Genomic DNA, 19,567 nt, shown 5'->3' with positions numbered 1-19,567 from the left:
TCAGTGCCTCATGTCTCCTGTATTCTGATCCGAGCTGTCACTCAGTGCCTCATGTCTCCTGTATTCTGATCCGTGCTGTCACTCAGTGCCTCATGTCTCCTGTATTCTGATACATGCTGTCACTCGGTGCCTCATGTCTCCTGTATTCTGATCCGTGCTGTCACTCAGTGCCTCATGTCTCCTGTATTCTGATCCGAGCCGTCACTCGGTGCCTCATGTCTCCTGTATTCTGATCCGTGCTGTCACTCAGTGCCTCGTGTCTCCTGTATTCTGATACATGCTGTCACTCAGTGCCTCATGTCTCCTGTATTCTGATACATGCCGTCACTCCGTGCCTCATGTCTCCTGTATTCTGATCCGTGCCTCATGTCTCCTGTATTCTGATCCGAGCCGTCACTCGGTGCCTCATGTCTCCTGTATTCTGATCCGAGCCGTCACTCGGTGCCTCATGTCTCCTGTATTCTGATCCGTGCTGTCACTCAGTGCCTCATGTCTCCTGTATTCTGATCCGTGCTGTCACTCAGTGCCTCATGTCTCCTGTATTCTGATCCGTGCTGTCACTCAGTGCCTCATGTCTCCTGTATTCTGATCCGTGCTGTCACTCCGTGCCTCATGTCTCCTGTATTCTGATCCGTGCTGTCACTCCGTGCCTCATGTCTCCTGTATTCTGATCCGAGCTGTCACTCAGTGCCTCATGTCTCCTGTATTCTGATACATGCTGTCACTCGGTGCCTCATGTCTCCTGTATTCTGATCCGAGCTGTCACTCAGTGCCTCATGTCTCCTGTATTCTGATCCGTGCTGTCACTCAGTGCCTCATGTCTCCTGTATTCTGATACATGCTGTCACTCGGTGCCTCATGTCTCCTGTATTCTGATCCGTGCTGTCACTCAGTGCCTCATGTCTCCTGTATTCTGATCCGTGCTGTCACTCAGTGCCTCATGTCTCCTGTATTCTGATCCGTGCTGTCACTCAGTGCCTCATGTCTCCTGTATTCTGATCCGTGCTGTCACTCAGTGCCTCATGTCTCCTGTATTCTGATCCGAGCTGTCACTCAGTGCCTCATGTCTCCTGTATTCTGATCCGAGCTGTCACTCAGTGCCTCATGTCTCCTGTATTCTGATCCGTGCTGTCACTCCGTGCCTCATGTCTCCTGTATTCTGATCCGAGCTGTCACTCAGTGCCTCATGTCTCCTGTATTCTGATCCGTGCTGTCACTCAGTGCCTCATGTCTCCTGTATTCTGATCCGTGCTGTCACTCAGTGCCTCATGTCTCCTGTATTCTGATCCGAGCTGTCACTCAGTGCCTCATGTCTCCTGTATTCTGATCCGAGCTGTCACTCAGTGCCTCATGTCTCCTGTATTCTGATCCGTGCTGTCACTCCGTGCCTCATGTCTCCTGTATTCTGATCCGAGCTGTCACTCAGTGCCTCATGTCTCCTGTATTCTGATCCGTGCTGTCACTCCGTGCCTCATGTCTCCTGTATTCTGATCCGAGCTGTCACTCAGTGCCTCATGTCTCCTGTATTCTGATACATGCTGTCACTCGGTGCCTCATGTCTCCTGTATTCTGATCCGAGCTGTCACTCAGTGCCTCATGTCTCCTGTATTCTGATCCGAGCTGTCACTCAGTGCCTCATGTCTCCTGTATTCTGATCCGTGCTGTCACTCAGTGCCTCATGTCTCCTGTATTCTGATACATGCTGTCACTCGGTGCCTCATGTCTCCTGTATTCTGATCCGTGCTGTCACTCAGTGCCTCATGTCTCCTGTATTCTGATCCGTGCTGTCACTCAGTGCCTCATGTCTCCTGTATTCTGATCCGTGCTGTCACTCAGTGCCTCATGTCTCCTGTATTCTGATCCGTGCCTCATGTCTCCTGTATTCTGATCCGAGCTGTCACTCAGTGCCTCATGTCTCTTGTATTCTCATCCGTGCTGTCACTCAGTGCCTCATGTCTCCTGTATTCTGATCCGTGCTGTCACTCAGTGCCTCATGTCTCCTGTATTCTGATCCGTGCCTCATGTCTCTTGTATTCTCATCCGTGCTGTCACTCAGTGCCTCATGTCTCCTGTATTCTGATCTGTGCTGTCACTCAGTGCCTCATGTCTCCTGTATTCTGATCTGTGCTGTCACTCAGTGCCTCATGTCTCCTGTATTCTGATCTGAGCTGTCACTCGGTGCCTCATGTCTCCTGTATTCTGATCTGAGCTGTCACTCGGTGCCTCATGTCTCCTGTATTCTGATCCGAGCTGTCACTCCGTGCCTCATGTCTCCTGTATTCTGATACATGCTGTCACTCGGTGCCTCATGTCTCCTGTATTCTGATACATGCTGTCACTCGGTGCCTCATGTCTCCTGTATTCTGATACATGCTGTCACTCGGTGCCTCATGTCTCCTGTATTCTGATACATGCTGTCACTCGGTGCCTCATGTCTCCTGTATTCTGATCTGTGCTGTCACTCGGTGCCTCGTGTCTTCCTGTATTCCTGTTTCCTTATGTTATCTGAGCTGTCACTCATTCGCAGCACCAAAAAGAATATGCCATAACGTTATGCAAATCAAGGAAGCAGTGACTATCGCCAATGAGGAAATTATCAAACATCTGGCACCAATCTGTGACATATAGGAGGGGTATAAAATTTCAGATTATAAGCAAATTTTTGGAGCCACATGAAACCTCAAAAATCAGATCAATTCTAGTGAGATGCCTCCTGTTCATTGACGTTCCAGTTATCACATATTTGCTACCAAGGTTTCAGAAGCCCCCTGGGCAACAGGACCTCAGTGGGCCCCTTTGCCATGCACTCACGTGGCGGCATTAAAAATGTATAAACTAATTAAAATATTCCCTGGATTATCATTCCCAAGCAGCCATATCATTATAGTTTATTTATATACAGCCCCATCGTGTTTCTATTATATATGCTGCGCTGCTGGGGACTGAGATTCGGCTGCAGGGCCCCGCCAGCAGCTCTGGGTTTGCCTGGTGCTGAAGCCAGCCCTGTTTGTTGCAAACTGAGAGCACCAGAATCGTTGAAGTGATGGATCACGATTCCACTACCAATCACCACAGACGTAGCCCTCCACCAGTTTAACAATGCAAAGTGGAATTATCGAGAGGTGGCGCGGAGGGATCACCAGATGAATATGATGAATTGTCGTCATACGTTCTATCGGACCTTATGTACCAAGTTTAGGGGGTCAACAGAAGGAGCTTGATTGACCTTGGTCTACCAGCCAGACGTTGAACGATAAATGTGGCAATGACCTGGCGCCTCTGTTCCTGGTCTATAATGCTGTCTAGAGGTCTATACTCTTCAGTTATGAGTCTTGGGACTTTTGTCTCGGACACATTAATAGTTGAAGATTCCATGTGTTACAGCTCATGGCGCTTTTACTAAACCAGTTAAGTTGAATCTATTATTTCTTAATTAGTAAATCATTAAACGTGTCTTTTGTTCCATTCATTTCCACGCTCTCAGATGACATGCACAGTATTTCTTTGGTTCAGTACAATCTCGGAGATGCCAGATTTATATAGTTTTATAATACCATTAACGCTAAGACCTTTTTAAAGAGGACCTGTCGCCCAAAATTCCGGAAGCCTCCACTAACACTGCGGTGGGGTACAATGTAGGAAGCGGGGTTGGGGCGTGGGGCATGAAGAGAGCGGGGCGGTCCGGGGAAGAGGCAGCACCTCGGACCTCCCCCTCATGAATACATCGAACCGCTTTGCGAGTGGTCCGATGATTACACTGTACCCCGCCGCAGTGTTAGATAGCGTTACCGGAGGTTTCCAGTAACGCTATCCTTCTAACACTGCGGCGTTTGTTCAAGCACTAGGAGCTGCTTAGTTTAGTAAGCAGCTCCTAGTGCCGAAATTTTGAATGACAGGTCAAGTTTTTGAGTTTTAATTTTTTACTCCCCACCATCAAAACTCTATAACTTCTATTTTTGCATGTGTAGAGCTTTGTTGGGCCTTGTTTTTTGCGTGATAAATTGTACTTCATAGTGACGGTATTTAACCGGTTCGCGACCGCCCGCCGTGTATTCACGGCGGCGGTCGCATTCCGATGCATGGAGAGGGCTCGCGGGCCGAGCCCTCTCCATAGCCGTTAAGTCTCTGCTGCATATTGCCGCAAAGGCTTACCGGTAACACCCGCGATCGGTGCCGGCACCGATCGCGGGTGTTTTCTTGCTGATCGCTTGCTGATGGGCGCCGCCATCTTTCCGAGGATCGCCGCTCCCCGTGATGTCATCGGGGAGCGGCGATCCGTCGCCATGGTAGCTTCGGGTCTCACGAAGACCCGAAGCTACTTCGGGTTAACCCATTCATTACAATGTGCTATCAGCACATTGTAATGTATGAGGAGTAAAATCGCCATATACTGCCATACTGTAGTATGGCAGTATATGGTAGGATCGATCAGACAACCTAGGGTTAAAGTACCCTAGGGAGTCTGAAAAATGGTAAAAATAAAAATTAAAAAAAAGTAAAAAAAAATATATATATATAATAAAAAAACCTAAAAATTCTAATCACCCCCCTTTCCCTAGAACTGATATAAATATAAATAAACAGTAGAAATCATAAACGCATTAGGTATCGCCGCGTCCGAAAATGCCGATCTATCAAAATATGATAACGGTTTTTCACTGCGTTTAACCCCGTAACGGAAAATCGCGTCCAAAGTCAAAACTGGCACTTTTTTGCCATTTAAAAAAAAATTTTCAATTCTATAAAAAGTGATCAAAAGGTCATACAGTCCTAAAAATAATATCATTGAAAACATCATCAAAAGTCGCAAAAGATGACACCACCCTCAACTGCATACAACGAAGTATGGAAAAGTTATAAGCACAAGAAAAAAAATTTTGGTTCACGAGGTTTTAATTTTTGTAAATGTATGAAAACATTATAAAACCTATACAAATTTGGTATCCCTGTGATCGTACCGACCCAAAGAATAAATCAGATGCGTCATTTGTGGCGTGAAGTGAAAGCCGTAATATCCAAGCCCACAAGAATACGACAGAAATGTGTTTTTTCACCATTTTCACTGTATTTGGAATTTTTTTCCCGCTTCCCAGTACATGGCATGGAATATTCAATGCAATCACTATGAAGTGCAATTTGTTACGCAAAAAATGAGCCATCACACAGCTTTTTACGTGTAAAAATAAAAAAGTTATAGATTTTTGAAGGTGGGGAGTGAAAAATGGAAATGAAAAAACGGGAAATGGCCCGGTCCTTAACCGGTTAATATTCCATGGCTGGGAAGCGGGAAAAAAATTCGAAAAGCAATGAAATTGGTGGGAAAATGAATTTGCGATGTTTTCTTGTGGGCTTGGATTTTACGGCTTTCACTGTGCGCACCAAATGACAGACAGGTCTACTAAATTCTTCGGGTCGGTGCGATCACAGGGATACAAAATTTATACAGGTTTTACAAAAATTAGAACCTCCTGTACAAAAAGAATCTTCATTTTGCTGTCTTCTGGCGCTAATAACTTTTTCACACTTCGGTTTCCGGAGCTGTGGGTGGTGTCATTTCTTGCGAGTTTACATGATGTTTTAAATGCTATAATTTTGAGGACTGTACGGCCTTTTGATCACTTTTTATAGAATGTTTACAAAAAGGCAAAAAGTGTATTTTTTTATTTTTGGCGCTATTTTCTTTCACAGGAGTAAACTCCTAGAATAACCAGTATTATATTTTATTACATCGGAAATTTTGGGATGCGGCGGGACCTGACTTGTTGATGATTTTTACATTTATATCAGGTTGTCTGTCTGATCCTAGCATACAGTCTGGCAGTATATGGGGATTTTACTACAAATTTATTACACTGTGCCACTGGCACATTGTAACAAATAGCCAGAAATCATACAGCCTTGGGTCTTACAAAGACCTGAGGCTTTCACGGAGACAGATCGGCACTCCGCGATGATGTGACTGGGAGTGACGATCAAAGCCAAGATATGCAGCAAAAACTGGGGCTCTGGGGCTCATTAACTAAGGGTCCGTGGACCTTTGAGTACGGAGCTCGGCAAAGTGTGCGGGATGACATATTGCTCTCATTTGGACAACTGTACAACTTTTTGGACAATTTTTTTCTTAAATTTCTTAAATAGCAAAAAAAGCGTCCATTAGGAGGGATTGTTAATGGCATTGGATAAAAGTTTTGAACATTTGCAATGTGTTTATGATTATTATCAGTTTATTTTTGTGTGTTTTCCAGAGATGGGGTGATTTTTGAATTTTCATAACCCCCTTTTTTTTTTTGTTATTTCACTCTACCTAGGGTACTTGCATTCCAGTAGGTCTGAACACAATATACTGCAATTCACATGTAAAGTATTTCATTATATTGAGAATATTCTGCTTCTCTAGTATATTCTGCCCCCACAAGTTAGGCGATATATATGGGCCTCCCTATTACGGTCTGCTTCCACAGGATAGGGAATATATATTGCCTTTCTATTACGGTCTGCCTTCACAGGATAGGGGATATATATACAGTATCGCCTCTCTATTACGGTCTGCCTTCACAGGATATAGGATATATACTGCCTCTCTTAGTCTGCCTCCACAGGATAGGTTATATATATACACTGCCTCTCTTTTAGGGCCTGCCTCCACGGGATAGGGGATATATAATGCCTCTCTATTAAGGTCTGCCTTCACAGGATATAGGATATATATTGCCTCATTACAGTCTACCTCCACAGGATAGGGGATATATGCCGCCTCTCTATTACAGTCTGCCTCCATAGGATAGGGGATATATGCCGCCTCTCTATTACAGTCTGCCTCCATAGGATAAGGGATATATGCCGCCTCTCTATTACAGTCTGCCTCCATAGGATAAGGAATAGCAATCTTATCCCTTAGGGTTCACTAGAACTGGGGACTAGTTTTATTTACTGAATAATGGGCTAGCCTGCCTTAGTGTTCATGCAGCATCACTGCTCTTTCTGTAAAGACGTCTTCCAGCCATGCACAGTTTTTTCACATGAATAAATAAATACAACACTAGGAATTAATAGGTTTCATTTTATTTATTTATCTCCAATTCCGTCACATCCAGTAGTCGGCCTGAGTTTTGTATCAAAATCTGGGAGCTAAAGAGCAACGTGCATAGAAGAGAAGATAATGGAAACCTATAGAAATCAGCTGAACAAGGAATAACAAGAATTTTAACACGTAAAAGCCTATTAAAACTGCAAAAATAAAATCTTTATATAGTGCAAACAAGCTGTGACCAGCCGCATTGTACGTCTGTATGTCCATCCAGGACCTCCTGTGCTTCAAGTAAATTGGAATGTATAGGGATCAAGGATCGGTTTCCTCGAAAAACACGGGGTCTGGATCCTGGAATATGACTACAGTCTTTCCAGGCTTGTTCCCACAAGTGAAATGATGTTCAGTTTAAAGATACTACATCAATGGATGAGCCATGAATATGTCAATCTGCCCCAAGTCTTAGGTCACCATACACATTACTTGGCTGCTGGGGCAGGTAATTTATTGTTTGAGTTGTATTGATAGGCATCTGGAGTGACACCGCCCATGCAGCCTCTAAACTTGACTCATCTTCAGTAAAATCTGACTTTTCTCTGCTCATTTTTACATGAATTTGGATGAGTTTTTTTATTATATATGTAGACAGCCGAGATTTTACATTAAAACAAAATTCTAGAATTATATTCCATTCCCCTACCTCAATGGGAGAAAAGTCTAGGACAGGGTCCCTTATACGTATTTAGGATTAAAAAGCTTAAAAGGGAACCTGTCATCAAGCTTTCACCATTAAACCTAATAACAGTTCCCCATAGAAATCTTTATACTGTGCCTCAATTTTTTTTTTTGTGTATTAAAATCCATAAATCAGTACTAGCTAAAATCACTTAAAAAAAATTGTTGCTGGCACCTTGGTAAGTTACAGGGGTGTGTCTTCTCTTCAGCAGAATGATTCCCTTATCTCCCTAAGGAATTCTCTTCAGCGAGTCACACACAGCCAAGTCCATTCTCTCTCGACTACCTCATTTATGAGGGAGGGGGGATGAGGGAGCTGTGCTGTATCACATGGTGACTTGGCTGAAGAGAAGACACACCACATGGCTTGCCGAAACTTTTTTTCTAAAATGATTTTTATCTAAATCTGAGCTATGGGGTTTTTTTTTACAAAGCAGACTGCTGCAGGAACCTGTCACTAGGTTTAATGGTGAAAACCAGATGACAGGTTCCCTTTGAAATAAAACTTTTACAAATGTAAGATTCCCCACACCCAAGCACCAGATATACATGTAACCCACGTCCTGGACCACCCACCACCACATATACATGTAACCCACCTCCTATACTCCCCATCACCACATGTACATGTAACCCACCCCCTATACTCCCCATCACCACATGTACATGTAACCCACCTCCTATACTCCCCATCACCACATGTATATGTAACCCATCTCCTATACTCCCCATCACCACATATACATGTAACCCACCTCCTATACTCCCCATCACCACATGTATATGTAACCCATCTCCTGGACCACCCACCACCACATATACACATCACATATCCCCTGTACAGTAGTCTGTGGGGGGAGAGAGAAGGAGATGTTAAAATAATGAACTAAAAATCCCTGACCTATCATTGTCTGTGTATTGTAGACCCATAGCCGGCCATATTGCCTCCTCTCAGGTCTTCTGTAGGAAGCCATGATGGAAACCCTTTGTGGGCCTCCATAGAAGATTTTTGGGACACTGGATTGTTCTCGTACAGATGTGTCCTCCTCTACCTTGTTCTGGATCTATGTGTTGTGATCAGCAGCTTATGTGTTTGATAGTATTAGACTCTGGAAAGATTTAGGAGGACACAACTGTACTTCACATGGATATTGATTTTGAGGATATTTAAGGAATTGCTATGTAAGCCGTTTCCCTACGGGGGAATAGAGAGGTTCATCAAAGGCAATGTACAATGCAAAACACTTTGTCTACATAAACGTAGTAACATCAAATCCAAGCAACTGGTAACAGATAACAGATAAACCTTTGGTTGTACGGTGCATGACCCCATTACAGACATAACCGGTCCCTATAGGGGAGAGGTCCGTGTAAGGGCATGTGACGCCTCAGTCCTCCTTCTTCTTGTCCTCGGGCTTCTTCCTATATTTCACGATGGTGATCACGACCCAGCAGTTCAGGATTAACATTACAATGAACCTCACCAGAACTGAAAGGAGAAATGGATCATTTTATTACAGAAAGTGGTTGTGTTACAAGATAAACAAATGACTTGAACTCTACAGAGGGGTGAACCAGCCATGAGGTGAGTTGAGCCTCTTGCCTCAGGCGGCACCACCTGCAGCAAGATGTGGGGCGGCATAAGGAGCAGAATCACCTGCTACAAAGCAGGACCTGACACTTAAAAATAGAGTCTCATCACACTTGAGGTCAGTATGGGCGCGAGACACTGCGTAGAGAACCCACTTCCTAAAAAAATTCTCCTGAGATATAACTACTGGATGGGACAGAGGGGGAGGCGCTCTATAGCTCGCCTCAGGCAACTGAAAGTTTAGGCTCACCCCTCGCTCTACACCTCGGATTTAAAGCCTCTTTTTCAGAAAAGATGTATGGAAAGTTCACTGAAGGCTCCAAGATCACAAAAATTCCCTTAAAGGGGCTGTCCACTTTTAGCAACTAACTGATATTCTTAGTGTATGAAAAAGTTACACCATTTACCCATATACTTTTTGTATCAATTCCTCACAGTTTTCTAGATCTCTGCTTGCTGTCCTGCTATAGAAAGCTTCTATGTTTACTTCCAGTGGACGGAAATATGACCATGGTCATGTGATGTCACACAGGTGCATTATCACGTGGCTCTTATTACGCCCTGTGATACTGATGGCTCGTGCACCTGTGTGGTCACAGAGGACATCGCCTTGAATCTCCGTCTGGTGGTGTGCCAAACCAATAAAATTTTTGGGATACAAGGAGGTTGTATGAAAATCCCATAAATTCATATGTAGTAACCCAGAATATTTAGTGACTCTCCGCTCCTGTGACTTACCTGCAATGTCTCCCGTGGTCATCCATGTTGTAAATATCCTCGCTGAAAGTAAAGAAAAAAACTTTTAGAAGATTTCCACTGGATTCATGTCATTTGGCCTCCTCTGGGCACCGCTGCATTGGTGGAGATGGTGTAAAATGTTTCATAAAAATGTGATTAAATATATCCCATCATTTCGCTAATGTAGTATTTGTGCAACTCCTTCACCTAGATGTCTGTGCTGCTGCTGCCTGCACCTCTATGCTCTACATCCGTCTATAAAAAGGAAGACTGCATAATCATACTCTTGTGTGTGTTTTGTTGGTAGCAGCAGGACTGTGAAAAATAATTGTAGTTGTACTTGGAGCATTGAGGAGTCTCCTCACACTGCTGTGCTCTTGGTATTTGACTGTTTCACCACCCTGCCCTCTGCTATGGTATATGATATTTATATACAGAAAAACAGTGCAGCATTTCCATATAGAGAGCCAAGAGCACAGCAGTGTGAGGACACGCCCCCTGTGCACTTCGAGAAGCTACAATCCTGAAACCTCACACCCACCATGTATTACTGGATGTACCTGCTCCATATATGTCTGCAACTAGTGGCAGATTGTAAACAAAAAAAATACAAAAAAAATAAAATCAAAGAAAATTGCTACCTGAAAATATAACAAATTTTTAATAACCAAGGGGAAAAAAAACTATTAAATACATTTTTTTCAGAAGGTTTCCAACACTCATAAAATCATTATTTTCCAAGTGATTCCAGGTATTTACTAAACTTCAAAGGAAATCCACCATCAAAATCCATAATGATAATCCAGGGACATTAATCATAGATCCAGACACCGCGACTGTGGTAATCTTTGTTATCCATGGACCCATTCCTTCTAAAATAAACTTTTATAATTATGCTAATGAGCCAGAAGGGTTTGGAGGTGTTACCATAGCTCCTCCATGCTGTAGTTTCCAAAACTGTTACACTCCCCTCCCCTCTGCCTGATCTAATCTCACACTTTGGGGAAGGAAATACTTCTGCGCAGTGTAACAGTCTGTGAAGCTATAGCACAGATGGGCTCTTACTCATTAGCATAATTATAAAAGTTGGATTTTAGAAGGAAGGAGGCCACGGATAACAAATATAAAAAGATTACCGCAGTCACGGTGCCTGGATCTGGTTTATCATGCAGAATTTTGATGGTAGATTTCCTTTGATGGCCTGGGAGCGCAATGTTATAAACATATCATCAGAATCTACCTTATAATGAATGGTACTTACTAACACAGGTGTACGTGGCCATGGCCCATGTCAGTGCACTGGCCTGGCCCGAGTCCTGTGTGCGCCAGAGATGCTGCAGCTGGAGGAACTTGCTGGATGCACTTATCAAAGTACATAAATTCTGCGAGAAGAGATAAGATACAGCAGTCAGAGGAACTAGTCACAAGTATATAAGGTATCCTATGCCATAAGTGTATATACTGCTACTATATAGATACAGAAATCCCATTTGATTTCATCTGGTGTTGTAGCTGTTCCCTCCTGGGCTGTGCTTCCCTATACTCTGTATTGGAATGAATAGTGTAGTTATGGCTGACATCCAAACATTACGTTAGAATGGATTTCACCTTGTACTAATCCATCTTAACATATATATTTGCATATGTTGTTAGTAGCAACAGGAGTGTGAAAAAACTGTATTTATATTCCAGGATTGTAGCTTGACTTGAAGCACTGGAGGGATGTCCTCACACTGCTTATGTTATTTGAGCTCTGCATGCAAACGGATTCCCAGCCCCTCACATAATATCTAAACAGAAGCAATGAGGAGAGGTTGTGCTGTGAAGAGGTCTCACACACCAGTGCAACAAGTCCAAGGCTACAATCCTGGAATGCATTTTTTCACAGTCCAGCTGCTAAGAACAACTCACACAAACAAAGATTTGTCCTTAGTTGGATTAGTACAAGGTGAAATACATTCTAAACACATATCTTTGTGTGTGTTAGTAGCTGCAAGTCCCATAGGCAGGACCAGTATTTATGTGACACTTATGGCATATGATGTATTGGGGGTAGTCCGATAAGAGATGATACTCACCAGGGCCACGTCTATGATCCATTTCTTCAGCACCAAAATGTTCCAGAGACCAAAAAACCTAATGTGCAAGTTAAGATTTCCAAACAATCCCTTAATGAGACGCGGGGCCCCTGCCCTGATGTATCATATGGCCACATTCACACGCTCAGGATTTAGGCTCAGATAAAGGATACATCCCGGAGTAGGACAAGGCGCTCCGCATACTGCCGCTGTAATACAGGATGAAGAGTACAAGCACAGCGTCTGCAACACACAAGAGGATGATGGGAGTTATACTTCTACCAGGACTGGTCTCCAGGACTTCCCATCCCATCAGGAGGATCTTACAGTCCTGCCCTAATCCACCATTTATGAAGTAATGTCCAGCAGAGCCCCCCCCCCTTTATAAAGTAATGTCCAGCAGAGCCCCCCCCCCTTTATAAAGTAATGTCCAGCAGAGCCCCCCCCTTTATAAAGTAATGTCCAGCAGAGCCCCCCCCTTTATAAAGTAATGTCCTGCAGAGCCCCCCCCTTTATAAAGTAATGTCCTGCAGAGCCCCCCCTTTATAAAGTAATGTCCAGCAGAGCCCCCCCCCTTTATAAAGTAATGTCCAGCAGAGCCCCCCCCCTTTATAAAGTAATGTCCAGCAGAGCCCCCCCCCTTTATAAAGTAATGTCCAGCAGAGCCCCCCCCTTTATAAAGTAATGTCCAGCAGAGCCCCCCCCTTTATAAAGTAATGTCCAGCAGAGCCCCCCCCTTTATAAAGTAATGTCCAGCAGAGCCCCCCCTTATAAAGTAATGTCCAGCAGAGCCCCCCCTTTATAAAGAAATGTCCAGCGGAGCCCCCCCCCCCTATAAAGTAATGTCCAGCGGAGCCCCCCCCTTTATAAAGTAATGTCCAGCGGAGCCCCCCCTTTATAAAGTAATGTCCAGCGGAGCCCCCCCTTTATAAAGTAATGTCCAGAGGAGCCCCCCCCCCTTTTAATAAAGTAATGCTGCACCGTACCGCTCCCGTAGGGAGCGCCGTGCACCCATTGCCGTCTATGGGGGACGTATGTCGGCCGTATAGACGTCCCCCACACGGTAGTGTGAATGTAGCCTTACTCATAGATCCAGGAACTAGGACTGTGGTAATCTCCTTATATTTGTTATCCATGACCTCCTTCCTTCTAAAAACAACTTTTAAAATTATGCTTATGAGCAAGAAGGATTTGGGGGTGTTACCAGTGCCCCTCTGTGCTGCAGCTTCACAGGCTGTTACAAGAGTGCAAGGAGCACTTCCCTCTTCCTCTGTGTGAGATTACAGCAGGCAGAAGGAGACCACGTAAAAGCCTCTGAAGCTCCAGCAAAACAAACAGGGGCACGGGACGGAGGGACCCTGGGAGTGCCGGATGAGGTAAGTATTTATTTTTTTATGCCCGTCCCCGGCCACTCTTGATCAACCCCTTCCCAGAACGGATACTTTGCTGTTGATGGATCCATCCAGTCATCCGTTTAATCTACAATCTGTTATTTTCAAAATATGGAAACTGCTAAATGTAAGGTGTGAACTGTCTCTAAGACTGCAGTACCGCTTTTGTCCACTACACAGTGTTCAAAACTAGATTCAGTGCACATCGTTGGAGGAGAGTCTACCACCAAGCACTGGATGAGACCCCTTGGTATCTGATTTTGCTTATCTTACCTAGCGATAACACAGATCCTGTTCAAGATATCAAAGTGATGGTATGGAAACATCCTTTAAGGGAATATTCCACCTCGACCAACTATTATAATCTGCTGGCAGCGAGTTGTAGAGAAATACGCTGGGATTTCAAACATGCCATTATTATTTCTATCCGTTATGCCATGTCAAAGAATTTCCCAGTTTAATCCGTATGCTAATGAGGCAGTTGGTGGAACTAATATTCCTGCCTGGACCATTACCCTATCTGTCAAGTAAGCAGGAGATCTCTTGTGAGAAGTATGAGGAGACATTGGAAGTAGAGAGGAGTGGCCCAGGCAGGAATAGCCTGAGGACACGCCCCATATTCAGCTGCCTCATTAGCATACAGATCAAAGTGGGAAAATCCTGGAAATATTGGGCATAATGGACAGAAATAATAAAGGTACGGGGGAAATTATAGACCAATTCTCTACAAGGTGCCAGCAGCTGATTATAACATTCGGTGGAGGAAGTGGAGATTCCCTTTAAGAAAATTCCACAGATATATACAGCAACATAGGCATCAAAATGACATATAAGTAGGTATAGTTGGACCTGGTGATCCGTTGTTAGAAGACCATATATATGGTCAGATATCATCAATACAGAGAGTCCAGGGTCCTGATCCGAGGTTGACAAATTAGGAAATCATTCCGAGTTTTTTTTGGGATTTCCCTTACCTTGAGCTATCAGGATCGGATACTCGAGATACGTTTCCATGGGATAGTCATAATACATCTGGTACCTCAGGAATACGAGAAACCTGGAAAGAGATGTGAGACATGTAAGTAGGGTCTGAAAATTTCTAAAATCTCATTAACGCTGTAATGTCTGTGGAGCAGACCGTGAGAATATAGCATTGAAAAATGATCCTATAAGGAAGGGGGAGCGGGATATGCATATTATATGGTATTAGAAGTCCGGTCTGGAGAAGGAAGAGGTGGAGGTTTGAGGTATTGTATAGTTTATGCAACAGAAAATTGCATATATAGCAATTCCCTAACATGGCAGATAAACGCATGAATTCTGGTAATAGGTGGATATTCAGGAATCTCCTCTATTAGACAGATAGACATCCTCAGGAAGCGCCCCAGGGTACATACTTACATACACGTGTCCAGTTCTGCCATAGTTCTCCCTGTTTATTAGTTTTGGAGGAATTTGGTGCTTGCCCCTGGGTGACGTGTATAACGCGAAGTTACCTGTATCAGCTGGAAGCCAAATACACACACCCGAAACTTACACAGGACCTTTACTACCCGATATGAAGGTTATACAGGGATATATTTCCAGGATGAATAACAGAGGGACATCACAACACAGAGTGATAGGAGGGCTCCGAAATGGCGGAAATTAAGCAGATTAGATGGTTAGTAAGCTACGTTCACAGCGATGAGTGTGTGGGAACCTGTTTAAAGGGTTAATAAGTAGACGGATTAAAGTGTTGGGAGTCATGGAGGGTTAATGGGTACGGAGTAATAGCAGTAATAGTTACGGTAATACCCGAAGCAGGTCTGAGTTCACATCTTACCCGGTCACCTCCAGTAGGACACTGTTCAGACTCAGTCCCTCAGCAGACTTGGCCGCCATCACTGACAGGATCTGAGGGAACTTCAGCACCATGCACACCACCAGCGTGCTCCAGTTAGCAAACACCAGCAGCTCTGTCTGCAGCTCCATGTTGTTCCCTCAGTTGTGATGAGGTGAAGTTTTGAACTGTGTCACTGGGGAAGATCTCATTTCCTCTTCCTCCATGTCACTGAGGGGAGGGAAATGGCGGCTCCTCCCTAATATAACAATGAGGATGAGGAGGATGAGAAGCTGCTGCAGGGGAAGACATGAGGAGAACTTTAACAGGATGGATGATATTATTACACGGTCAGGGGGCAAAAGTTGTGTCCCACTCAGCACAGCAGTGTAAATTACATATATGAAGCTACACTACTTGTTTTAATCCCCTTAGTGGACCACCACAGATAGGACTGTCTGCAGATAGGACACTATGTACAATCTGCTCAGCTCCTCCTGCTCTATAACATGCTGCCTGCAGATAGGAGACTATTTACAATCTGCTCAGCTCCTCCTGCTCTATAACATGCTACCAGCAGATAGGACACTTTTTACAATCTGCTCAGCTCCTCCTGCTGTATAACATGCTGTCTGCAGATAGGAGACTATTTACAATCTGCTCAGCTCCTCCTGCTCTCTAACATGCTGCCTGCAGATAGGACACTATGTACAATCTGCACAGCTCCTCCTGCTGTATTACATGCTGCCTGAAGATAGGACAGTATTTACAATCTGCTCAGCTCCTCCTTGTATATAACATGCTGTCTGCAGATAGGACACTATATACAATATGCTCAGCTCCTCCTGCTCTATAACATGCTGCCTGCAGATAGGAGACTATTTACAATCTGCTCAGCTCCTCCTGCTCTATAACATGCTACCTGCAGATAGGACACTTTTTACAATCTGCTCAGCTCCTCCTGCTGTATAACATGCTGTCTGCAGATAGGAGGCTATTTACAATCTGCTCAGCTCCTCCTGCTCTCTAACACTGCCTGCAGATAGGACAATATGTACAATCTGCACAGCTCCTCCTGCTGTATTACATGCTGCCTGAAGATAGGACAGTATTTACAATCTGCTCAGCTCCTCCTTGTATATAACATTCTGTCTGCAGATAGGACACTATATACAATATGCTCAGCTCCTCCTGCTCTATAACATGCTGCCTGCAGATAGGACACTGTTTACAATCTGCTCAGCTCCTCCTGCTGTATAACATGCTGCCTACAGATAGGAGACTATATACAATCTGCTCAGCTCCTCCTGCTCTATAACATGCTGCCTGAAGATAGGGCACTATTTACAATCTGCTCAGCTCCTCCTGCTCTCTAACATGCTGCCTGCAGATAGGACAACATGTACAATCTGCTCAGCTCCTCCTGCTGTATTACATGCTGCCTGAAGATAGAACAGTATTTACAATCTGCTCAGTTCCTCCTTGTATATAACATGCTGTCTGCAGATAGGACACTATATACAATATGCTCAGCTCCTCCTGCTCTATAACATGCTGCCTGAAGATAGGACACTATTTACAATCTGTTCAGCTCCTCCTGCTCTATAACATGCTACCTGCAGATAGGACATATTAACATTCTGCTCAGCCCCTCCTGCTCTATAACAGGCTGCCTGTAGATAGGACACTATGTACAATCTGCTTCACTCATCCTGCTCTATAACGTGCTACCTGCAGATAGGACACTATGTACAATCTTCTCAGCTCCTCTAGCTCTATAACATGCTGTTTGCAGATAGGTCACTGTGTACAACCCCCTCGGCTCCCCCTGCTCTATAACATGCTACATGCAGATAGGACACTATTTACAATCTGCTCAGCTCCTCCTGCTCTATAACATGTTGCCTGCAGATAGGACACTATTTACTATCTGCTCAGCTCCTCCTGTTCTATAACATGCTGCCTGCAGATAGGACATACTTACAATATGCTCAGCTCCTCCTGCTCTATAACATGGTACCTGCAGATAGGACATATTTACAATCTGCTCAGCTCCTCCTGATATATAACTTGCTGCATGCAGATAGGACAATATTTACAATCTGCTCAGCTCCTCCTGCTCTATAACCTGCTGTCTGCAGATAGGACACTATGTACAATCTGCTCAGCTCCTCCTGCTCTATGATGTGCTACCCGCAGATAGGACACTATGTACAATCTTCTCAGCTCCTCTAGCTCTATAACATGCTGTTTGCAGATAGGACACTGTGTACAATCCCCTCAGCTCCCCCTGCTCTATAACATGCTACATGCAGATAGGACACTATTTACAATCTGCTCAGCTCCTTCTGCTCCATAACTTGCTGCCTGCAGATAGGACACTATTTACAATCTACTCAGCTCCTTCTGCTCTATAACATGCTGCCTGCAGATAGGACACTATTTACAATCTGCTCAGCTCCTCCTGCTCTATAACATGCGACGTGCAGATAGGACATATTAACAATCTGCTCAGCTCCTCCTGATATATAACTTGCTGCATGCAGATAGGACACTATTTACAATCTGCTCAGCTCCTTCTGCTCTATAACATGCTGCCTGCAGATAAGACACTATGTACAATTTGCTCTGCTCCTCCTGCTCCATAACATGCTGCCTGCTCATAGATGAGCTGCAATATCAGACACAATCTTTAGAGAGGTGCAGAGTGGTTTCTACATTTGTTGTATCATGTACATTCCTTAAATTATTATTATTATTATTATTATGGTCACTAAACCCTATAGCATAAAATAACACATCACATCTTGCTTGGAATTTGCTGTTGTTCTCTCTGTTTTCTTATCTTGCAAAAGAACATTCAGTCTTTACTCATAGAACAAGAATCAGAAAGCGGAAAACTCCTCTGTAGAAGCTGCATCCTGAAACACAACAATCCAAGCGGAGAATGACCCCTGCACAGAGTCTCTAACCCTCCCCCGGTGTTCAGTAACAGTGATAGGTAATGATTGTTTACCTGTAAGTGGAAAATCAAAGAACAAATTAAAAAGTTTTTAAAATCAGGTCAGAAGCGAGAATCTAAAGCCAACCTGAAATCCTACTGTGCGGTTTGGGGGCTGCTATAGCTTGACCTCGGGGGATCATGTACATACAACCCATAAAAACACATCAGAGAAAACAAAGAATGTTTCACAATTTTTGTTTTTATTGGTCAATAATTTTACAACTTGGAATGAACAGTAGACAAACTGCGCCCTGAGCAGGTTCTTCTGAACCAAAGTAACCGTAAAATGCTGAGAGATCTCACCACGTCCAATGATGTGCAGGGTCATCTACAGGGGGGTAACAAGTAATCAGGGCAAGTGATGATGTCCCAGAGCTAATAATAGGGTCAGAGATGGAGGGAAATAAAATACAAGACGTGCAGATAGATAGAAAAACATTGCACTAGTTCTATATATATTCAGTCGGTCCCCGACTTAAGGACCCCCGACTTACAGACAACCCCTAGTTACAGACGGACCTCTCTGCTCACTGTGACATCTGGTGAAGCTCTCTGGATGTTACTATAGTCCCAGACTGCAATGATCAGCTGTAAGGTGTCTGTAATGAAGCTTTATTGATAATCCTTGGTCCAAATACAGCAATCCAATTGTCACAGGCAATTTTTTTTTTGCCTGGAGCTACAATTATACAGTTCTGAATTACATACAAATTTATATACCATATACCACCAGGATGAAAAACTATGCAAATGAGCATATATGTTAATTGAGTTTGGAGCCTCTCAGGCTCATTTGCATACAGCCTTTCATCCTGGTGGTACAGTCATGGCCATAAGTTTTGAGAATGACACAATTATTATATTGTCACATGATCTGTTGCCCTCTGGTTTGTCAGATGTTTTTATCACATACAGAAATACAAGTGCAATCATATTATGAGTAACAAAAGCTTTTATATACAGTGAGAATGAGTTACTGCAGCAAGTCAGTATTTGTAGTGTGGCCTCTTCTTCTTCAGGACCTCTGCAATTCTCCCTGGCAGCTCTCAATCACCTTCTGGACCAAATCCTGGCTGATAGCCGTCCATTCCTGCACAATCACTGCTGCATTTTGTCACAATTTGTTGGTTTTTGTTTGTCCAGCCGTCTCTTGATGATTGACCACAAGTTCTCAATGGGAT

The 19,567-nt window shown here is 43.9% G+C and overlaps 1 protein-coding gene across 1 annotated transcript; it reads right to left on the bottom strand.

Moving 5' to 3' along the window:
- Positions 1-7,042: 7,042 nt before the first annotated feature.
- SLC66A3 (solute carrier family 66 member 3) lies at positions 7,043-15,684 on the bottom strand. The gene is made up of 7 exons (XM_072143589.1): positions 15,386-15,684; positions 14,535-14,617; positions 12,343-12,412; positions 12,170-12,227; positions 11,353-11,473; positions 10,092-10,133; positions 7,043-9,251 (listed from the first exon to the last, which is right to left on the bottom strand). The coding sequence occupies exons 1-7, from the start codon at positions 15,532-15,534 to the stop codon at positions 9,151-9,153; spliced, it is 624 nt and encodes a 207-aa protein (XP_071999690.1). The 5' UTR covers positions 15,535-15,684; the 3' UTR covers positions 7,043-9,150.
- Between the last annotated feature and the right edge of the window lie 3,883 nt (positions 15,685-19,567).

The sequence above is a fragment of the Engystomops pustulosus genome, chromosome 3 (genome assembly GCF_040894005.1).
Source record: "Engystomops pustulosus chromosome 3, aEngPut4.maternal, whole genome shotgun sequence".
Classification (NCBI taxonomy): Eukaryota; Metazoa; Chordata; class Amphibia; order Anura; family Leptodactylidae; genus Engystomops; species Engystomops pustulosus.
The sequence above is the reverse complement of the archived record's forward strand: the minus strand, read 5'-3'. Positions and strand labels throughout refer to the sequence as shown.

What these genes read in the sequence shown, in the direction of transcription:
- SLC66A3 (XM_072143589.1), bottom strand. Translation starts at nt 15,534, where the DNA reads ATGGAGCTGCAGACAGAGCTGCTGGTGTTTGCTAACTGGAGCACGCTG. An exon ending in GCCTTGTCCTACTCCGGGAT is followed by an intron (nt 12,228 to 12,342) that starts GTATCCTTTATC and finishes CTTGCACATTAG; the next exon opens with GTTTTTTGGTCTCTGGAACA. An exon ending in GGCCACGTACACCTGTGTTA is followed by an intron (nt 10,134 to 11,352) that starts GTAAGTACCATT and finishes CTTTACTTTCAG; the next exon opens with CGAGGATATTTACAACATGG.